Source organism: Schistocerca serialis, chromosome 3 (genome assembly GCF_023864345.2).
Source record: "Schistocerca serialis cubense isolate TAMUIC-IGC-003099 chromosome 3, iqSchSeri2.2, whole genome shotgun sequence".
Taxonomy (NCBI): domain Eukaryota; kingdom Metazoa; phylum Arthropoda; class Insecta; order Orthoptera; family Acrididae; genus Schistocerca; species Schistocerca serialis.
This window is the reverse complement of record NC_064640.1, coordinates 555,865,361-555,888,226: the sequence shown is the minus strand read 5'-3', so window position 1 is coordinate 555,888,226 and position 22,866 is coordinate 555,865,361. Positions and strand designations below refer to the sequence as shown.

The 22,866-nt window shown below is 39.4% G+C and overlaps 1 protein-coding gene across 4 annotated transcripts in view; it reads left to right on the top strand.

Annotated features, from left to right (window-relative positions):
• Nucleotides 1-2,103: 2,103 nt before the first annotated feature.
• LOC126470451 (uncharacterized) overlaps nucleotides 2,104-22,866 on the top strand; it is a 45,980-nt gene continuing 25,217 nt past the window's right edge. For 2 of the 4 annotated variants that reach the window (XM_050098299.1, XM_050098300.1), the window contains exons 1-3: nucleotides 2,112-2,338; nucleotides 4,560-4,756; nucleotides 4,847-5,026. In XM_050098299.1, the coding sequence (XP_049954256.1) occupies nucleotides 4,883-5,026 (144 nt within the window). In that variant the 5' untranslated portion in view covers nucleotides 2,112-2,338; nucleotides 4,560-4,756; nucleotides 4,847-4,882. Of the gene's footprint in view, nucleotides 2,339-4,559; nucleotides 4,757-4,846; nucleotides 5,027-22,866 lie in introns of all 4 variants that reach the window. The other 2 variants (XR_007586208.1, XM_050098298.1) reach the window with 2 other exon arrangements.

Genomic DNA, 22,866 nt, shown 5'->3' with positions numbered 1-22,866 from the left:
GACAAAATGTTGATAGTGGCACAATATGCTGGCAGCAATGTGAAAATTGCCCTTTGCTTTGTTTTTGGAGAAACTAACAACTCTGAAACATATTTTAAAGATGTTTCCACCAGGAAAAATTCCAGCTTTTCAAACATCTGATGGCCACTGCTTGACTGAAAACAATGTTATTGCTTACTAATGGCAAATGCACGGCTTTGGGATCAGTCCAATCTGGACCATGTCCAGATGGTGCAGTGACTGGGTTTTGCAGAAAGTGAAATCCTCTCTACCTTCTGTGTGTAGGTGTTTCTTTAGATTAGATTAGTTTTTCGTTCCATGGATCCATACTGAGGAGATCCTTGTAGATGTGGAACATGTGCATTGGTATCATGTGGTAAACAATCTGGTAATGGAGTGTGCAAAGGAGGATATGAAGGCTGCACTTGAACCTCCAAATATTCAATTCTTGGCACTTACACTCCTGGTTGGGGAATCTGTATCTCTCAAAGACACTGGCATCGCCTGCATGAAGCTGCACCTGTACCAGTATGTTGTGAACCCTGCCTTTAGAAAGCCATATCAGAATGTAAACAGATAGTTCAGTATCATGATCAGCCAGTTGCAAGTTAAAGTTGTTACTGGTGAATTCAGACTGTGTGAGAAGATAACACAACTTGATCTGCAGCAATTTGCTGAACTCCAAACTACCACCAAGCAGCAGAGCAGCAGCCAGCCAGTGCAGAGAAGGAGAAGAGACAGGAAGATCAATGGAAGGGTCAGCAGCTGCAACCAGAGCAAAATGAAAACAAGAAAAAAGAGGAGCCCAACCCTGCAGAGGAAATGGATGTGGTGGATATGGCTGTCAACTCTGAGCTGAAGGCCAAATAACCCCTAAAAGCCCTTCCTAAACAGACACTCAACATGGATGATTTCCACTATTTATATTCAATGTGGATAAGGGTAAATCCATTTCTTATTTTGGGAGAAGTTTAATTCAGAGCATTACTCAGTCTGGTTTGGAGAATACAGATACTGTGCTGATCCCATAAGTATTTTTTGAGTTGTCACCTTACATCAGGTGTAGGGTTGCCATACATCCCAATCAGTTGAGAATGTCCTGATTTTTCATTCCTTGTCCTGGTGTTCCAAGAAAGCTTAATTAAGGCAGTAAATATCGTGATTTGCAAGTAAGAGAATCAAATATTTATATTCTACTGGTTCAGTATATTGATATATAACATATAAACAACATCCAGCAGCTTAAAAAGAGGCAACATAGAGCCCTGATGTGGAGTGGGATAGGTCGGGAAGGGTTAAAGTTGATAGGAGGGTAACTATTGGGGTGGATCTCATTGTCTGTGTGAGGGCGTTGGTTGAAGTTGGGTTGAGGTTGCATATGGACTCTGTGGGATGGTGACATGTGTTTGTGAAGGCCCGGTGGCTTACCAGTGTTGGTGATCAGAGGCGAGACAATGGGGTTACTGGTATCTAGTTTGCGGATAGTATAGGAGTTGTGGAGGTGTTCGATTTGGCTGAGGAGGGGTGGGAATTTGACAGGATGGTAGAGGATCCAGGTGATGGAAGGTAAACAGATGTAGAAAGCAAGACAGAGTGCATGGTGTTAAAGGATCTGGAGGGTCTTATATAAATTCGGTGGGGTGGAGATCCGTGTAACATCTAAAGAGCGGAGGATGGGGCGGATCAGGATTTTGTAGGTGTGGAGAATATCGAAGAGAAACAGCCATTGTGCTGACTAAATCAGAAACCGGAACAGCTGATTTTCAGACGCCACTTGTGTAAAAGAACTGACAATGGGAAAAGCGGCATCAGACCGTTCTAACATGACTGATTTGGGCATTAACATGTAAACACGACAATTATTTGCCTGTTCCCGTGAATGTTAATAAAACGTTACGACAAAACTTGCTGCACTCAAAGTGACCTGGCAACGAACCTAGGTCATGTTATCAGAAGGCCGCAACAGGTTTCACCCTATTGATGGCACCACTGGTCGCTATCGTTCTCTTTTCGTAACGTAGCGACCTACTAGATGGCTCTGGTGCAAGTCCAGGCTGGACCGGGGAACTTCAGTTCAAGGTCGGTGGATGGCTATTGATGTTTGCTGTGTGATCAATAAGCTGTGATAGTCGTTGGTTCCGTGACGACGGCTGCAGCATCCGTTGAGAAGTCTTCTGTGTACTGAGCTTTTAGAGAGTGAAGTAAGCGTTGTTTCGGAAATGTTAGGCGATTTTCGAAGTCAAGTACGAGCCAGAAATATAACAGCAGTATTATTTATCGGTGCAAATATCGCAAAAGTGAAGTGGAAGTTGCCTTGTCTTCAAGGAGAACTAATTCGGTATGGATCCTTCAGTTTTGTACGAGACGTACTGTATTACCTCTGTTTATTAAAACCGAACCCATATAATTTAATGTGTATTCCCTTTTTATTGTTTAACCCAGAAGATTATTATTGTTTGTTCTGTATTGCTACCCTGTAAGTATAACCTATCTCACGCAATTCCGTTCTATACGTTTTCTAGCTTAAGATTTTTTTGATGCTGCTTTATTAGTAAACGTATTCGTATTCTTTTAAGCTACGAATAAAGGTACTTGTAAACCAATATTCGTGACCAATATTCGTGTAGTAAGTTGTTGTTAGTGGAACAGTTTCTAATAGCATGAGCTGTCGAGTGAAAGGTTATAAAAAATCTGTAGCACTGCAAACTTGTGCTAAACTTTGTATTAATACAACGTTGCCATAAGTCAACTGTGTAAAAGCTACAGCTGTTTTATCCTTGTGTCAACATAATCATTGATGTCACCATATCTCGAAGAATTGTGTGTACCAGATTGTCTTAATCTGTCATTTGGTTTATCATATCTATTACCTAATGTGTAGACTCTAGTGCCCCCCCCCCCCTCCACCCAAAAAAGAAATGTTTTGAAGATACCAACTTAATATGTTTCTTTGGAGGTATAAATCACATTTTTCTATTGGGTCATGGAACCCAGCAGAAATGTAAGATGTCTTATGTGAAAGCACATACTTTGTATTTACATGTGGACTTGCATCTCATTTGCACCATCACTCTTTCCTCTGCGTGCTGCAATGTAATGAAATTAAAATAAGCATACATCTATCTTCATATTTGCCCTTAGCATAGTCTTGTAATCATTACTTAAAACGTAAATTGGAGACTATAGCATCATTTCAGTATTCTTCTGCAATACTGCTGGCTCAATTTATAACTAAAGAAACAATATTTCCCAAGAATGCAAACATTCAAGTAGTGCTCATTTAAGGCACTTGACCATAATCGTAACACTCCCACATAGAAACAGATAAACTTGCAACTTGCTTATGAATTCCTCAAACCTTATTCTTCACAGGTAGAAGATGAGAACTGGATTTCACACTAGGTTGCATACAAATTTTGTTCACTATTTGTCATTGCAAATAACCTATATGTTTTTCTAATAGTTATTTCCTAGTAATCTCAATGTTAGATGCCCACAAGTGACCAACAAAAATTATCTCACAAATGGAAACTGTCCATTAAGCCACATTGAAAAAGAGACTTTTGTTTGTGAAAGAATTTGAGAAACTATAAGTTCAGAGTATTGTATTTTGGTCTGAACATTACAGTCTCTACTGCCAGTAAAGGCTCTAGATAAATCATTGTGGCTAGAGTCCTCAATAAATACTTTTTTTTAATGTGGTTTATCTTGTAAAATTTATTTATACTTTCCACTGAAAAAACAGTGACTGGTGTAAATTGAAACTAATTCTAGAGGCAGCTACAGTCATTGTAACATTGTGGTGGACAGTGGAATTAAATGCAACAAAAAACTTGTAGAATTGTAATCTTAAGCAAATGTAAAGTGAACTAAGTGTAATTGGGTTGATATGTTAGACTGGTATTGTAAACACTCATTGCAAGCTAAACGCAGCAGTTTTACTACGGAATTACAATAACCCACACGGAATAATTATTGGCTGATTATTTGGGAGAGAACATAGAAAGAGTTGTTAGTGTCTGATCTTGTTTTTGCAGTACTACACTCTTTTGGTATGAGGTCTTCTCGTAATGGATCAACATCGGTGTATTTATTTTATTTATTTAGTGCTTGTATTATTAAATTCATGATATTGGACTTCTCAAACTACAAAACAGTATAAAATATTATGTATTTACATCATGTACAAAATCTTACCATTCGTATCAACACATCTTTATAACAGAAGCATTATTCTGCTTAATTACATTATAAAATATATACATACATACAGATAAAATAAAAGCTAGTGAAACAACTTGGCTGATTTTCTAAAACTATTAAATACAAGTACTTTAGTTAAATAGGCATAGTAACATACGGCACAAACGTTAGGTGCATAAGTAGATACATACATGGATAAAAGAAGTTTAGTTTTACCTAGGAATGGTTTGATAATTATGAATTTTTGTTTAGAGGGTTATGTTGTCAGAAGGAAAGGCATTAAAGATTTATATTTGTCTAATCAGATAAGAAAGAGGACTTTTTACTGTAGTTAAACTATGAAAATTTGTTTTCAGGCATGAAAAGACAAGTAGTAAATGCTACTGTGGGGTGAGTATTTGAAAATACAAAGAAGTAGCTTGATGAAGACGGAATTCCTCCTGCGCCAGTTGGAGGAAAAGATGACAGACCAATAAGGAGCTGGAACAGGCCCTAACGGGTTAAGTCCAGGTGTTACGCATAGTGTGCCATGGAGAACCACTGAAGTTCTTGTGTTAGTAACTACAAACATTTATGTATATACTGTATGTACATCGGGAATGTCTCATTTTGTAAAATAATATGATGGTTTTCTTTCCCGTAGCTGCTTGACCAGACGCGTAGAGTGGAGTGTAAAAATATGTGGTTATCAGTAAGATCTGATTTTAAGAAGATGAAACTATTCCGCCTGCAAGTCTGCATGACCAAGTTGATGAGAGTGAAGTTTCAGATAGTAAAAAGAAAATTGTATGATTTGGAATACATGTTCGTGTGTTGCAGAGTGGTAAGTTACATCTTTGATGAAAAAGTCTTTTCTAAATTTTTCAAAAAATACCACAACAGTCAGAATATTACCCCCCCCCCCCCCCTTTTGAAAACTTTACAGTTAAAACAATTAAGAAATCTGAGCCTGTTACATGGTAGTATGAGCAGGCTTATGTTGCAGAAGTGATACTGCATTACAAATTAGACAAAGTGGAGATAATTACAGTTCAAATTCAATAAGTGAAAGATGAAAATTTGACAAAAAGAGCAATAAACTGATTAAATGTGGTGAGCTGTAACGTAATGATTTTGTTCTCAATTTGGTGTACTTGATGAAACAAGGCAATTGAGGTGGTTGTATAGTCACTCACTTTCCCATCCAAGCAAAACAGCTGTTAGTACCGAAAACCAGTGACTTTCGAGGTACATTGTGTAATTAAAATGTCTTGCATTATTATAAGAAATTTGACTGTAACACTGAATGGTCCAAGTTAAGTGAGTCATCATGGAATTTTTCGTTAATAGTCCAGGTCCTTACCATACAGATTTTGGCAACTCCAACTTACCAAGGCAAATCAAGACCACCAGCAATCATCCCTCCCTCTCCTTCATCCCTCCGCACCTTCCCAACTTCACTTTTGTGGGTCATGGTTCTGTTTATTTTCTATACAGTGTCAGAGCTAAGTATGTTTTAATACAATAGGACATGATTTATTGCTGTGGAATAGGTAAATATATGTCTTCAGGAAACATAGATACTCAGTGGATTTAATAGCAGGGTAGTAAGTATGTAGAAGCAGCATGTTGTGAGATATTCTAGTCTGAACTTTGTGCTGTGGGGATAACTGTTGACAAATACTTCATAGACAGCAGCCCTCATGGAGCTTGTTCAGAAAATATATTTCAAACTCTATGACTATTATGAGGATTAATTCGAGATATCATCACATTAAATAATAGGTACAGTGTTAATGAGCTGCAGGTGCAACATGTGTGAACCACATGAAATATCAGAGGTGTAGAGCCAAAAACTATTTTGAAACATGATGAGTTAAACCAAATGCAAATATTACAATGTGTCAACAAATCTTCTGAGGTAAGTAGTGATACAGCACTGGAGTACCTGGAAGAATTTGTGTTGCTTCATAGTGAGTAAAAAATTTGTTCTGTGAAGTGGTCTTTGGGTTAAACAACAGCCTCTATTTTTGTGTTGTTTTTGTTGTTGTTGTTGTTGGTGGTGGTGGTGGTGGTGGTGGTGGTGGTGGCAGCAGCAGTGGTTGTGGTTGTGGTGATCGTGGTCATTTGTGCAGACTTACACATTACAGGTAATTAACCAATCGTTGAGATAGTGCCATTTGTTTACTATGTAAAGCAAACACTGCTAATTCATGTCTTTTGGTAAGTATAATTTTTGGCGTGAAATGCCAAAAGAAATTGGATGTGAAACTTAGTGAAGTGAAACTTTCAGTATGTGGTAAGCAAGAGAATGGAGTTAAAAAGATAGTGCCATTTGTTTACTATGTAAAGCAAACACTTCTAATTCATATCTTTTGGTAAGTATCATTTTTGGCGTGAAATGCCAAAAGAAATTGGATGTGAAAGTTAGTGAAGTGAAACTTACAGTATGTGATAAACAAGGAGAATGGAATTAAAAAGATAGTTCCATTTGTTTACTATGTAAAGCAAACACTGCTAATTCATATCTTTTGGTAAGTATAATTTTTGGCGTGAAATGCCAAAAGAAATTGGATGTGAAAGTTAGTGAAGTGAAACTTACAGTATGTGGTAAGCAAGAGAATGGAGTTAAAAACTTGTTGGAGCTAATAACGAAGGTAAATAGCATTGCTTTATCTCATCATGGTTCAAAATATGTGGCAAATGACCAACAGTTGCATGTAATGCATTTGTACTTTTGAGTTGGTGATAGGTGGCGGTAATCAGGGTTATAGATCAAACATGCGTTGTTTCTTTACTGAAGATTAGTTAGAGTATATTTGCTGAGTCCTGTTGTCCTACACCTTTCCTTTATCTTGACATGTTCCTGTCCTTTTTCAACCTCTTTAGGAAGATACAAAATTCCACCACGCTTTGCTAGTAGCGAGTCACTGGTTCATTGCCATTTCAGTCAAGGTTATCCTGTTATTTATTTAGGTGTTACAAGTTGTGGGATACCATGCTGCATTGATTTCACTTAGAGCCATGCCAAAAGGTTTGCAGCCTATTGCACTAAGACAGTAGATGGTATTAAACCATGGTCAGTGTGGGCTAAGTGAATATAACATACGGATAATCATATTCAGAGTTTTCAGAACAGGAAATAGTTCATTTTTTGTACCTATGTAGGTATGTGATACTTACTCCACAAAGGCATCTGTATTAGGTCCAGAAACAGGTGTGTGTGTGTGTGTGTGTGTGTGTGTGTGTGTGTGTGTTTGAATATGTCAGAGGAAATGAATCGTACTTCCACTGACTGTTCTCTAAAATTAATTGTAAATTTGCTCCAGCATAATGAGCAAAACAATCAGTGAATAAATGTTACAGGCAACTGCTTCAGTGGTGTATGATTTATTTCTTTTTTACTACTGGGAAAAAGGTTAAAATTACTTACTTTTACAGTTGCCCAAAATGGACAAGCAGGTATGTGATGCAACACTTTGAAGATTATTACTTCCTGTTGTAGTATTGTGGCTTAGGACATTCCAGCCATTATCAATGGTACTCATTTCCTGCCTTAGGAATCTGAAAGTGTATTCATGTATATGTCGAGGTACCAAAACCGCGTGACTCAGATCTATAGTTCAGTGTCCATACCTTACAGTTAGCATAACAGTGTCAGTCACAGGTAAAATTTGAGGGACAAAAGTAAACTGTTGCAAGTGCTAAGTATAAACAAACACAAAACTGTTTGAGATGCTGCTAATTCAGTCAGATGATTCATTGTTCAAGTCATTGTATGAGGAGGAAGGCAGTGAAAACCAAGAACAAAATTTCCTGTGAAGACAAAATTGTGATATTACAGCAGTTTGATATCGGAGTTTAGTATTTGGAGTGTTAAGTGTGTTATGCGTGGTTCACTTGATTTAAAGGCAAGAGTGTGTAGTAGGATCCGCTGTAAAATAATTCTTGGAACAGTCAACACTGTAAGAAATAATAATAATTAAAAAAAAAAACATTATATTCTGTGAAGTGAAACAGAGAAAGAAATTTGTTTTGGTGCAGTAGGTTGAAAAATTATTTTCATTCACTGCATGCAGAGTTCAATACTTGAGGGAACCTGAATGTGTTGATACTGGATATTGGCTTCACACTGCGACTTAATGGTGTTGTGGCATGTGGCGTGTAAGTGCAGACAGAGAGAGAACAAAACACTGACAATATCTTCTAATGTCTACATTAGTTTTTGGAATGTAGATGGTGGTGACAGAGTGATCTGTAGTATTGACTAAAGTCAACATTTGGTTGAAATGTGACAGTTTGGTTGTGAGTTTGGAAAATGGTATTGAATGTTTCAGTGAATCCAGTCTTTCAGTAACATGGTGAAAAGGAGAAACAGTGGTGCAATGTGGCTTGAAAATTTCGTGATATGATAGTTTGTGAATAGTTGGGATGTGTGTGTGTGTGTGTAACAATATACGGTACAGTAGGTAGTCTTCTTCAGAGAGTGTGTAATACGTCGTGCTGTTAGCTACAAACTACATGACAGTGAAGTGTGTTATTTGTGAAGCTGTTGCTACAGTTTTGAATGTTAAAGAAACCTAGTATTTTCATAGTCATATGTAATATTGGAAGCAACCACAGGTTAACTGCAAGAACATAACAAGTGTTGCTATACATTCTGAATTTTACACATCTATGTAGTTGAAGTGTGAACAGTATGCTGGTGGTGGTGTTGTGGGACTTCATAAATGTGCAAACAGAAAGATTTTGCCAAAATTTCTTGGTTTTTAGGAGTGTGTTATGGTTACAGACTGATAGTTTATACAACCTGAAGTCTAGATAAGGTAGAAAACTGACAGTTTGGTTGTTAAGTTAACAAAGCCAACAAATATGTATGCAAAAAGATTTGGTGACAGAGAGATCTATAGCATAGCTGCAGGCCCATGTTAGGTTGAAAGGTGACAGTTTCATGTGATGTAACGAGGGCTATACTCAAAGCAGGTATATCACCAAACTTTAATTTTGTTGGGAAGCGTGTGATATTTCTAATGATTGTCAAGAGAATGGAGGTTTGCTTGAAATTTTAGATGTAATACAAGAGAGGATCATTCAAAACTAGCATCAATTGGTGAATTGGTGTGTGAGGAGTGGTAACTGCTGCAGTGCAGATTAACTCGCAGCTAATTGGAAGAAGTGGGATTTTTTTTGTCTCAACAATGATGTCTAAACTGCAACAGTGGTTTTTTTTGTGAGAGCAATTAATAATGTGCTTTATTGAGTACTCGTTTCTCTCTGTCTTGCCTGGTGTTGTGATGTGAATCCTATGCTTTTACTTTAACAATGAGGGATCGGGGAGCAACTGCATTTTTTCTTGTAATAGAGTGGAATGTAAGAAGTGTCAGATTAATGTAATTGTATGTTTAACAGAATGAATTGAGGGGAATCACTGATCAAAATTAAAACAGGCTTTCTTATGCCGTGGGTGGTAAGGTCTTGAAAGACATGCTGTTGTCTAAGTTTATGCAGTATCAGGTTCAGTTATTTTCACTTGGGGTATCCCAGAGTGGTTGCAGTGCTGTGCTCAGTAATGTAGTGAACAGTGCAGTTGGTGATTTGATGTGATGAACGAATCACTTGTGACACCTTGTTGATATGTGAAGAAGCTTGTGAGGTGGCAGTGTTAAAACTGGTGCGATGTTATATAGTGAAGTTGTGTTGCATAGTGTAAAGAAAAATTGTTCAGTAGTTCGTGTGGGATGTTGTGTGCGATTCACATGTGTAACATGACAGTAAACAGATAAAAAACATATTCTTAGTATATGATACAGTGGATAGGAATGCTGTTACTAATCTGAGTGAAACCTCCAAATAATCAGTTGGCTTGAGTTGATGGAAGTGGTAAATAGTGCAATGTGAATTTTTTTTAGAGGTGATTTTGAAGGAGGAATTAGGTAGACATGAATACATAAATAGAATTTAGTACTAAGGTGAGTAAGCAGGAGGTCTACCAGTGATTTTGATTATGGATTTCCCAGTGTATGTCCATTTAGTTAAAAAATGTACATCAATTAGCTACAGATTTTTCACTCAGAATTTCCATCCACTGATATTTCACTATTTTCTGTATGGTGCACACAGGGACATTCAATTTTCTCCCGTTATATGTGCACTTTATAAACGTGATTTGAGGAGATAGTTGTGGTGAAATGTGCTATTCCCATCACATACACAAAGTGCATAATGGAACTGTGCACATAGACCTTAGACAGTCAGCTATTAGCAGAAAGCCACATGTGTCAGTGACGTTAATAGACCTGAAGCTCCTTCTGATGGTGGCTGAATTTCGTATGTAGTCAAAGGATGCAGAAACAGCTCAGTGTGTATTCTAAGCGAGTGTGTTGTGCATTAATAAACGCCAAAGTGAGTAAAAAATTGTGAAAACGTATAATCTTCACACATGACTGCAGACTAGTCAGTACTAATAACAGTGATAATACTTGTCTCCCTTCATGCTGTGCCACAGTTTTTTGAGTTTATTAAGTGTGTGTTAATTTTGTAGACTTCATAAAGCTGTGACTTCAAATCATTTTTAATATGTTAACCACATGAACTGTGGAACCTTCATTTACGATCTGTCAGAGAAGAGTTACAGAAGACAGATCGAACTGTGGTTAAATGAAGATTTTCAACATTGTGATGGTGATTTCATTGAAATGGTGAGCTTCAATGTTTTGAACAGGTTGTGTAAGAGACAGTGTCTTTACTTTCACTTGTAACGCACCAGAAGTGAATGACACACGGAGAAATAATGTGTTGTGTGACAGTGGGCCGAATAATCAGTGGTGTGTGTCAGATTTCTTGTAGTGTTGGAAATAAATAGGCCAAAGACTAACAGCATTTGACTTGTTCAGAAGGGAAGTTATCATCACTTTTTTTGTTTGTCTCCAGTGGTGAGGAACAATGCCAGTGAAACAGTGTGAACATCACATGACACATTTGATAGTTACTTTCACAATAAATGTGTACATGAAATATCTTGGGCATTTATAAAATACAATTGTTTGCATCAGGAGGGAAGCTGGGAGTGGGTTTTATTAAAACAAAATATGTCGTCTTTATTATGTTGTCATGTACCGTGAATCATCTGTGTTAAAATGTGGAAGAAAACACTCAATGTGGTGAGATTTGTTTCCCTCGTCATATAATGTTACATTGAATGGTAGTAATAGGAAACTCATTCCTAGGGATATAGAAGTGTGTCAAAAATTTGTTTCACTCATCATATATGTGATACATTGAATGGTTATAATAGGAAATACATTTGTAGTGATATAGAATTGAGTCATAAAAAGTGCATGTTCACCACAAACAAGGAACATCGTGAATGAAATCAGCAATGATCTAAATGTTTCAGTACAGAATATAATTTGAGTTAATGTTAGCTGGATGCAAATATAATTTTGAAGGGCTTCACATTTCGTTTTCATTCACTGCAGCTGGAGCATCAGGTCATGATTTGTGCACATAATTTCATTATATTTCAGAAGTTCCACATGTTAGCTATGGATGATGGAAAAACTTTCTTGTTTTATTTTTCAGTGCGCATCCTTTGATGATCTTAAAGTGTCCTCGTTGCCTCAGTGAATACATTTAAGCAGTCTCAAGCTGTTGCCAGCCTGAATTTTCGTCTATGGATAGCAAAGCAGAAGTGTGGGGTCCAAAATGTGTATAGTTTCACAGGTGTGGTAAACTATGGATGTTTGAATGTCCTTCTGCTGTCTGGGGATCTGCCTTGCTACTTTCATACTTCAGTACCTGCTCCACTAATTTTGCTGTTGGTGAGGGTACTGTATATGTTATACTTAGTTCAGATTTCACACTGATCTGGTCCCATTTAGGAAATATTGCAAGAATGTGAGAGTGTGATTATTATTATTATTTTTTTTTTTATTATGTTGGAAAATTCAGTAGGAACAAGTTGAAACAATGCACCTCTGCCTTACACACTGTGTATGTTTTGTACCCAGGCTTGCTAATGCATGATTGAAGTTTAAATTACATATAAGTGAAGTGTAGAATTAAGTTGAGGTTACTTACGTGTGATTTCTTTTAAACGGGCAAGCAGGCATCATTACTGATTTGAAATTCCATTGTTTTCGGCGATGTTAAGATCACTGGCTGCACAGACAGTGTGGACAGTGTGTGCTTGATCCAAATTCAGATGAGGCTTGCATGTGATTTCTTTTGAACAGATAAGCATGTATAAATGGTCGGTACTTTGAATTTCCATTGACTCACGTGACCTCATGGTCGGAGACTGCACAGATAGTGGGGGAGGAGCGGGTTTGATCTGAATCAGATGGTACTTGCGTGTGGAGATTTAAGTTGAGGTGTCTTGCATATGATTCCTTTAAGGGTCAAAAACGAATATATAGTGAGTACTTCAAAATTCCATTGCCTCCCATGACCTCATCATCAGTGACTGCACAGGTAGTGTGGGAGGAGCATGGTTGATCTGAATCAGATGAGACTTGTGTGTGGAGATTTAAGTTGAGGTGTCTTGCATGTGATTCCTTTTGAAGGGACAGACAGGAATATATGGTCAGTACTTAGAAATTAAATTGTCTCCGGTTACCTCATGGTCGGAGACTGCACAGATAGTGTGGGAGGAGGGTGTTTGATCTGAATCAGATGAGACTTGCGTGTGGAGATTTAAGTTGAGGTTTCTTGCGTGTGATTTCTTGTGACGGGACAAAAACGAATATATAGTGAGTACTTCAAAATTCCATTCCCTCCCATGACCTCATGGTCGGAGTTGCACAGATAGTGTGGGAGGAGGGTGTTTGATCTGAATCAGATGAGACTTACGTGTGGAGGTTTCAGTTGAGGTTTCTGGCGTGTGATTTCTTTTGAAGGGGAAAAAACGAATATATACTGAGTACTTGAAAATGCCATTGCCTCCCATGGCCTCATCATCGGTGACTGCATAGGTAGTAAGGGAGAAGCGTGTTTGATCTGAATCAGATGAGACTTGCGTGCGGCGATTTAAGTTGAGGTGTCTTGCATGTGATTTTTTTTGAAGGGACAGACAGGAATATATGGTTAGTACTTCTAAATTAAATTGTATCCGGTTACCTAATGGTCGGAGACTGCACAGATAGTGTGGGAGGAAGGTGTTTGATGTGCATCATATAAGACTTGCGTGTGGAGATTTAAGTTGAGGTTTCTTGCGTTTGATTTCTTTTGAAGGGTCAAAAATGAATATCTAGTGAGTACATCAAAATTTCATTGCTTCCCATGACCTCATCGCCGGTGACTGCACAGATAGTGTGGGAAGAGCGTGTTTGATCTGAATCAGATGAGACCTGAAGGTGGAGATTTAAGTTGAGGTGTCATGCATGTGATTGCCTTTGAAGGTACACACAGGAATATATGGTTAGTACTTCAAAATTAAATTGTATCCAGTCACCTCATGGTCGGAGACTGCACAGATAGTGTGGGAGGAAGGTGTTTAATGTGAATAAAATGAGACTTGTGTGTGGAGATTTAAGTTGAGGTTTCTTGCGTGTGATTTCTTTTGAACGTAAAAAAACGAATATATGGTGAGTACTTCAAAATTCCATTGCCTCCCATGGCCTCATCATCGGTGACTGCACAGTAGTGTGGGAGAAGCGTGTTTGATCTGAATCACGAGATTTGCGTGTGGAGATTTAAGTTGAGGTGTCTCACATGTGATTTCTTTTGAAGGAGCAGACAGGAATAAATTGTTAGTACTTCGAAATAAAATTGTATCCGGTTACCACATAGTCGGAGACTACACAGATAGTGTGGGAGGAAGGTGTTTGATCTGAATCAGATTAGACTTGCGTGTGGAGATTTAAGTCGAGGTGTCTTGTATATGATTTCTTTTGAAAAGACAAACACGATATATGATGCGTACTTCGAAATTCCATTGTCTCACACGACCTCATCGTCGGTGACTGACTGCAGAGGTAGTGTGGGAGAACCGTGTTTGATCTGAATCAGATGAGACTTGCGTGTGGAGATTTAAGTTGAGGTGTCTTGCATGTGATTTCTTTTGAAGGGACAGACAGGAATATATGGTGAGCACATCGAATTTAAATTCTCTCCGTTTACCTCATGGTCAGAAACTGCACAGATAGTGTGGGAGGAGGTTGTTTGATCCGAATCCGATGAGACTTGTGTGTGGAGATTTAAGTTGAGGTGTCTTGCATGTGATATCTTTCGAAGGGGCAGACAGGAATATATGGTTAGTACTTCGAAATTAAATTGTATCCGGTTACCACATTGTCGGAGACTACACAGATAGTGTGGGAGGAAGGTGTTTGATCTGAATCAGATTAGACTTGCCTGTGGAGATTTAAGTTGAGGTTTCTCGGATGTGATTTCTTTTGAAGGGGCAGATAGGATTATATGGTTATTACTTCAGAATTAAATTGTATCCGGTTACCACATGGTCGGAGACTACGCGGATAGTGTGGGAGGAAGGTGTTTCATCTGAATCAGATTAGACTTGCGTGTGGAGATTTATGTTGAGGTGCCTTGCACGTGATTTCTTTTGAAGGGACAGTCAGGAATATTTGATAGTAATTCGAAATTAGATTGTCTCCGGTTACCTCATGGTCGGAGACTGCACAGGTAGTGTGCTAGGAGGGTGTTTGAAATGAAGCAGATGAGACTTGCGTGTGGAGAATTAAGTTGAGGTTTCTTGCATGTCATTTCTTTAAGGGTCAAAAACGAATATATAGTGAGTACTTCAAAATTCCATTGCCTCCCATTACCTCATCAACGATGACTGCACAGGTAGTGTGGGTGGAGCGTGGTTGATCTGAATCAGTTGAGAGTAGCGTGTGGAGATTTAAGTTGAGGTGTCTTGCATATGATTTCCTTTGAAAAGAAAAACACGATTTATGACGAGTCCTTCGAAACTCCATTGTCTCACGTGACCTCATTGTCGGTGACTGCAGAGGTAGTGTTGGAGAAGCGTGTTTGATCTGAATCAGATGAGACTTGCATGTGGAGATCTAAGTTGAGGTTTCTTGCGTGTGATTTCTTTTGAAGAGACAGACAGGAAAATATGGTTAATACTTCTAAATTAAATTGTATCCAGTTACCTCATGGTCGGAGACTGCGCAGCTAGTGTGGGAGGAAGGTGTTTGATGTGAATCAGATGAGACTTGTGTGTGGAGATTTAAGTTGAGGTTTCTTGCGTGTGATTTCTTTTGAACGGACGAAACCGTATATATAGTGAGTACTTCAAATTTCGATTGCCTCCCATGGCCTCATCGTCGGTGAATTCACAGTAGTGTGGGAGAAGCGTGTTTGATGTGAATCAGATGAGACTTGCGTGTGGAGATTGAAGTTGAGGTGTCTTGCATGTGATTTCTTTTGAAGGGACAGACAGGAATATATGGTGAGTACTTTGAAATTAAATTCTCTTCATTTAGCTCTTGGTCAGAAACTACCCAGATAGTGTGGGAGGAGGGTGTTTGGTCTGAATCAGATGAGACTTGCGTCTGGAGATTTAAGTTGAGGTGTTTTGCATATGATTTCTTTTGATGGGGCGGACAGGAATATATGGTTAGTACTTCAAAATTAAATTGTATCCGGTTACAACATGATCGGAGCCTACACAGATAGCATGGGAGGAAGGTGTTTGATCAGAATGAGATTAGACTTGCGTGTGGAGATTTCAGTTGAGGTGTCTTGCATGTGATTTATTTTGAAGGGACAGACAGGAATATATGGTTACTACTTCGAAATTAAATTGTCTCATGGTACCTCATGGTCAGAGACTGCTCAGATAGTGTGGTTGGAGGGTGTTTGATCTGAAGGAGCTGAGACTTGCGTGTGGAGATTTAAGTTGATGATTTTTGCATGTCATTTCTTTAAGGGTCAAAAACGAACATATAGTGAGTACTTCAAAATTCCATTGCCTCCCACGGCCTCATCATCAGTGACTGCAAAGGTAGTAAGGGAGAAGCGTGTTTGACCTGAATCAGATGAGACTTGCGTGTGGCGATTTAAGTTGAGGTGTCTTGCATGTGATTTCTTTTGAGGGGACAGACAGGAATATATGGTGAGTACTTCGAAATTAAATTCTCTCCGTTTACCTCATGCTCAGAAACTGCACAGATAGTGTGGGAGAAGCTAGTTTAACCTGAATCTGATGAGACTTGCGTGTGGAGATTTAAGTTGAGGTTTCTTGCATGTGATTTCTTTTGAATGGACAAAAACGAATATCTAGTGAGTACTTCAAAATTTCATTGCCTCCCATGGCCTCATGGTTGGAGACTGCACAGATAGTGTGGGAGGAGGGTGTTTGATCTGAATCAGATGAATCTTGCGTGTGGAGATTTAAATTGAGGTGTCTTGCATATGATTTCTTTTGAAAAGACAAACACGATACATGATGAGTACTTCGAAATTCCATTGCCTCCCACGGCCTCATCATCGGTGACTGCATAGGTAGTAAGGGAGAAGTGGGTTTGATCTGAATCAGATGAGACTTGCGTGTGGAGACTTCAGTTGAGGTTTCAGGCGTGTGATTTCTTTTGAAGCGGAAAAAACGAATATATACTGAGTACTTCAAAATTCCATTGCCTCCCATGGCCTCATCATCAGTGACTGCATAGGTAGTAAGGGAGAAGCGTGTTTGACCTGAATCAGATGAGACTTGCGTGTGGCGATTTAAGTTGAGGTGTCTTGCATGTGATTTTTTTTGAAGGGACAGACCGGAATATATGGTTAGTACTTCTAAATTAAATTGTATCCGGTTACCTAATGGTCGGAGACTGCACAGATAGTGTGGGAGGAAGGTGTTTGATGTGCATCAGATGAGACTTGCGTGTGGAGATTTAAGTTAAGGTTTCTTGCGTGTGATTTCTTTTGCTGGACGAAAACGAATATATAGTGAGTACTTCAAAATTCCATTGCCTGCCATGGCCGCATCGTCGGTGACTGCACAATAGTGTGGGAGAAGCGTGTTTGATATGAATCAGATGTGACTTGCGTGTGGAGATTTAAGTTGAGGTGTCTTGCATGTGATTTCTTTTGAAGGGACAGACAGGAATATATGGTGAGCACTTCGAAATTAAATTCTCTCCGTTTACCTTATGGTCAGAAACTGCACAGATAGTGTGGGAGGAGGTTGTTTGATCCGTATCCGATGAGACTTGCGTGTGGAGATTTAAGCTGAGGTGTCTTGCATGTGATATCTTTCGAAGGGGCAGACAGGAATATATGGTTAGTACTTCGAAATTAAATTGTATCCGGTTACCACATTGTCGGAGACTACACAGATAGTGTGGGAGGAAGGTGTTTGATCTGAATCAGATTAGACTTGCGTGTGGAGATTTAAGTTGAGATGCCTTGCATGTGATTTCTTTTGAAGGGACAGTCAGGAATATGGTGATAGTAATTTGAAATTAGATTGTGTCCGGTTACCTCATGGTTGGAGACTGCTAAGATAGTGTGGTTGGAGGGTGTTTGATCTGAAGGAGATGAGACTTGCCTGTGGGGATTTAACTTGAGGTGTCTTGCATGTGATTTCTTTTGAAGGGACGGACAGGAATATATGGTGAGTTCTTCGAAATTAATTTCTCTCCGTTTACCTCATGGTCAGAAACTGCTCAGATAGTATGGGAGGAGGGTGTTTGATCTGAATCAGATGAGACTTGCGTGTGGAGATTTAAGTTGAGATGTCTTGCATATGATTTCTTTTGAAAAGAAAAACACGATATATGGTGAGTACTTCGAAATTCCATTGTCTCACGTGACCTCATCATCAGTGACTGCACAGGTTGTGTGGGAGAAGCTAGTTTAACCTGAATCTGATGAGACTTGCGTGTGGAGATTTAAGTTGATGTTTCTTGCATGTGATTTCTGTAAGGGTAAAAAACGAATATATAGTGAGTACTTCAAGATTCCATTGCCTCCCATTACCTCATCAACGGTGACTGCACAGGTAGTGTGGGTGGAGCGTGGTTGATCTGAATCAGTTGAGACTTGCGTGTGGAGATTTAAGTTGAGGTGTCTTGCATATGATTTCTTTTGAAAAGAAAAACACGATTTATGACGAGTACTTCGAAACTCCATTGTCTCATGTGACCTCATTGTCGGTGACTGCAGAGGTAGTGTTGGAGAAGCGTGTTTGAAGTGAATCAGATGAGACTTGCGTGTGGAGATTTAAGTTGAGGTTTCTTGCGTGTGATTTCTTTTGAACGGACGAAAACGAATATATAGTGAGTGCTTCAAATTTCCATTGCCTCCCATGGCCTCATCGTCGGTGACTGCACAGTAGTGTGGGAGAAGCGTGTTTGATCTGAATCAGATGAGACTTGCGTGTGGAGCTTTAAGTTGAGGTTTCTTGCATGTGATTTCTTTAAGGGTCAAAAACGAATATATAGTGAGTACTTCAAAATTCTATTGCCTCCCATTACCTCATCATCAGTAACTGCACAAGTAGTGTGGGATGAGCGTGGTTGATGTGAATCAGATGAGGCTTGCATGCGGAGATTTAAGTTGAGGTGTCTTACATATGATTTCTTGTGAAAAGACAAACACGATACATGATGATTACTTCTAAATTCCATTGTGTCACATGACCTCATCTTCGGTGACTGCAAAGGTAGTGTGGGAGAAGCGTGTTTGATCTGAAGCAAATGAGTCTTCTGTGTGCAGATTTAAGTTGAGATTTCTTGCATTTGATGTCTTTTGAATGGACAAAAACGAATATATAGTGAGTACCTCAAAATTCCATTGCTTCCCATGGCCTCATGGTCGGAGACTGCACAGATAGTGTGGGAGGAGGGTGTTTGATCTGAATCAGATGAATCTTGCGTGTGGAGATTTAAATTGAGGTGTCTTGCATATGATTTCTTTTGAAAAGACAAACACGATACATGATGAGTACTTCGAAATTCCGTTGCCTCCCACGGCCTCATCATCGGTGACTGCATAGGTAGTAAGGGAGAAGCGGGTTTGATCTGAATCAGATGAGACTTGCGTGTGGCGATTTAAGTTGAGGTGTCTTGCAAGTGAATTGTTTTGAAGGGACAGACAGGAATATATGGTTAGTACTTCGTAATTAAATTGTCTCCGGTTACGTCATGGTCAGAGACTGCACAGATAGTGTGGGAGGAGGGTGTTTGATCTGAATCAGATGAGACTTGCGTGTGGAGATTTAAGTTGAGGTTTCTTGCGTGTGATTTCTTTTGAAGGGACAAAAACGATTATGTAGTGAGTACTTCCAAATTCCATTCCCTTCCATGACCTCAAGGTCGGAGACTGCACAGATAGTGTGGGAGGAGGGTGTTTGATCTGAATCAGATGAGACTTGCGTGTGGAGACTTCAGTTGAGGTTTCAGGTGTGTGATTTCTTTTGAAGGGGAAAAAACGAATATATACTGAGTACTTCAAAATTCCATTCCCTCCCATGGCCTCATCATCGGTGACTGCATAGGTAGTAAGGGAGAAGCGTGTTTGACCTGAATCAGATGAGACTTGCGTGTGGCGATTTAAGTTGAGGTATCTTGCAAGTGATTTCTTTTGAAGGGGCAGACAGGAATATATGGTTAGTACTTCGAAATTAAATTGTATCCGGTTACCACATTGTCGGAGAGTACACAGACAGTGTGGGAGGAAGGTGTTTGATCTGAATGAGATTAGACTTGCGTGTGAAGATTTAAGTTCAGGTGCCTTGCATGTGATTTCTTTTGAAGGGACAGTCAGGAATATATGATAGCGATTTGAAATTAGATTCTCTCTGGTTACCTCATGGTCGGAGACTGCTCAGATAGTGTGGTAGGAGGGGGTTTGATGTGAAGAAGATGAGACTTCCGTGTTGAGATTTAATTTGAGGTGTCTTCCATATGATTTCTTTTGAAGAGACGAACACGATATATGGTGGGTACTTCGAAATTCCATTGTCTCACGTGACCTCTTCGCCAGTGACTGCACAGGTTGTGTGGGAGAAGCTAGTTTAACCTGAATCTGATGAGATTTGCGTGTGGAGATTTAACTTGAGGTTTCTTGCATGTCATTTCTTTAAGGGTCAAAAACGAATATATAGTGAGTACTTCAAAATTCCACTGCCTCCCATAACCTCATCATCGGTGACTGCACAGGTAGTGTGGGAGAAGCGTGTTTCATCTGAATCAGATGAGACTTGCGTGTGGAGATTTAAGTTGAGGTTTCTTGCATGTCATTTCATTAAGGGTCAAAAACGAATATATAGTGAGTACTTCAAAATTTCATCGCCTCCCATTACCTCATCAACGGTGACTGCACAGGTAGTGTGGGAGGAGCGTGGTTGATCTGAATCAGATGAGACTTGTGTGTGGAGATTTAAGTCGAGGTTTCTTGCGTGTGATTTCTTTTTAAGGGACAAAAACGAATATATAGTGAGTACTTCAAAATTCCATTCCCTCCCATGACCTCATGGTCGGAAACTGCACAGATAGTGTGGGAGGAGGGTGTTTGATCTGAATCAGATGAGACTTGCGTGTGGAGATTTCAGTTGAGGTTTCATGCGTGTGATTTCTTTTGAAGGGGAAAAAACGAATATATACTGAGTACTTCAAAATTCCATTGCCTCCCATGGCCTCATCATCGGTGACTGCATGGGTAGTAAGGGAGAAGCGTGTTTGATCTGAATCAGATGAGACTTGCGTGTGTAGATTTAAGTTGAGGTTTCTTGCGTTTGATTTCTTTTGAAGGGTCAAAAATGAATATCTAGTGAGTGCTTCAAAATTTCATTGCTTCCCATGACCTCATCGCCGGTGACTGCACAGATAGTGTGGGAAGAGCGTGTTTGATCTGAATCAGATGAAACCTGAAGGTGGAGATTTAAGTTGAGGTTTCTTGCGTTTGATTTCTTTTGAAGGGTCAAAAATGAATATCTAGTGAGTGCTTCAAAATTTCATTGCTTCCCATGACCTCATCGCCGGTGACTGCACAGATAGTGTGGGAAGAGCGTGTTTGATCTGAATCAGATGAAACCTGAAGGTGGAGATTTAAGTTGAGGTGTCATGCATGTGATTTCTTTTGAAGGGGCAGATAGGAATACGTGGTTATTACTTCTAAATGAAATTGTATCCAGTTACCTCATGGTCGGAGTCTGTACAGATAGTGTGGGAGGAAGGTGTTTGATGTGAATCAGATGAGACTTGTGTGTGGAGATTTAAGTTGAGGTTTCTTGCGTGTGATTTCTTTTGCCGGACGAAAACGAATATATAGTGAGTATTCAAAATTCCATTGCCTGCCATGGCCGCATCGTCGGTGACTGCACAATAGTGTGGGAGAAGCGTGTTTGATCTGAATCAGATGAGACTTGCGTCTGGAGATTTAAGTTGAGGTGTCTTGCATGTAATTTCTTTTGAAGGGACAGACAGGAATATATGGTGAGCACTTCGAAATTAAATTCTCTCCGTTTACCTCATGGTCAGAAACTGCACAGATAGTGTGGGAGGAGGTTGTTTGATCCGTATCCGATGAGACTTGCGTGTGGAGATTTAAGTTGAGGTGTCTTGCATGTGATATCCTTCGAAGGGGCAGACAGGAATATATGGTTAGTACTTCGAAATTAAATTGTATCCGGTTACCACATTGTCGGAGACTACGCAGATAGTGTGGGAGGAAGGTGTTTGATCTGAATCAGATTAGACTTGCGTGTGGAGATTTAAGTTGAGGTGCCTTGCATGTGATATCTTTTGAAGGGACAGTCAGGAATATGGTGATGGTAATTTGAAATTAGATTGTCTCCGGTTACCTCATGGTTGGAGACTGCACAGATAGTGTGGCAGGAGGGTGTTTGATCTCAATCAGATGAGACTTGCATGTGGAGATTTAAGTTGAGGTGTCTTGGTAGTGATTTATTTTGAAGGGACAGACAGGAAAATATGGTTACTACTTCGAAATTAAATTGTCTTATGTTACCTAATGGTCAGAGACTGCTAAGATAGTGTGGTTGGAGGGTGTTTGATCTGAAGGAGATGAGACTTGCGTGTGGAGATTTAAGTTGAGGTGTCTTGCATGTGATTTCTTTTGAAGGGACGGACAGGAATATATGGTGAGTACTTCGAAATTAAATTTTCTCCGTTTACCTCATGGTCAGAAACTGCACAGATAGTGTGGGAGGAGGGTGTTTGATCTGAATCAGATGAGACTTGCGTGTGGAGATTTAAGTTGAGGTGTCTTGCATATGATTTCTTTTGAAAAGAAAAACACGATATATGGTGAGTACTTCGAAATTCCATTGTCTCACGTGACCTGATCATCAGTGACTGCGCAGGTTGTGTGGGAGAAGCTAGTTTAACCTGAATCTGATGAGATTTGCGTGTGGAGATTTAAGTTGAGGTTTCTTGCATGTGATTTCTGTAAGGATAAAAAACGAATATATAGTGAGTACTTCAAATTTCCATTGCCTCCCATGGCCTCATCGTCGGTGACTGCACAGTAGTGTGGGCGAAGCGTGTTTGATCTGAATCAGATGAGACTTGCGTGTGGAGATTTAAGTTGAGGTGTCTTGCATGTGATATCTTTCGAAGGGGCAGACAGGAATATATGGTTAGTACTTCGAAATTAAATTGTATCCGGTTACCACATTGTCGGAGACTACGCAGATAGTGTGGGAGGAAGGTGTTTGATCTGAATCAGATTAGACTTGCGTGTGGAGATTTA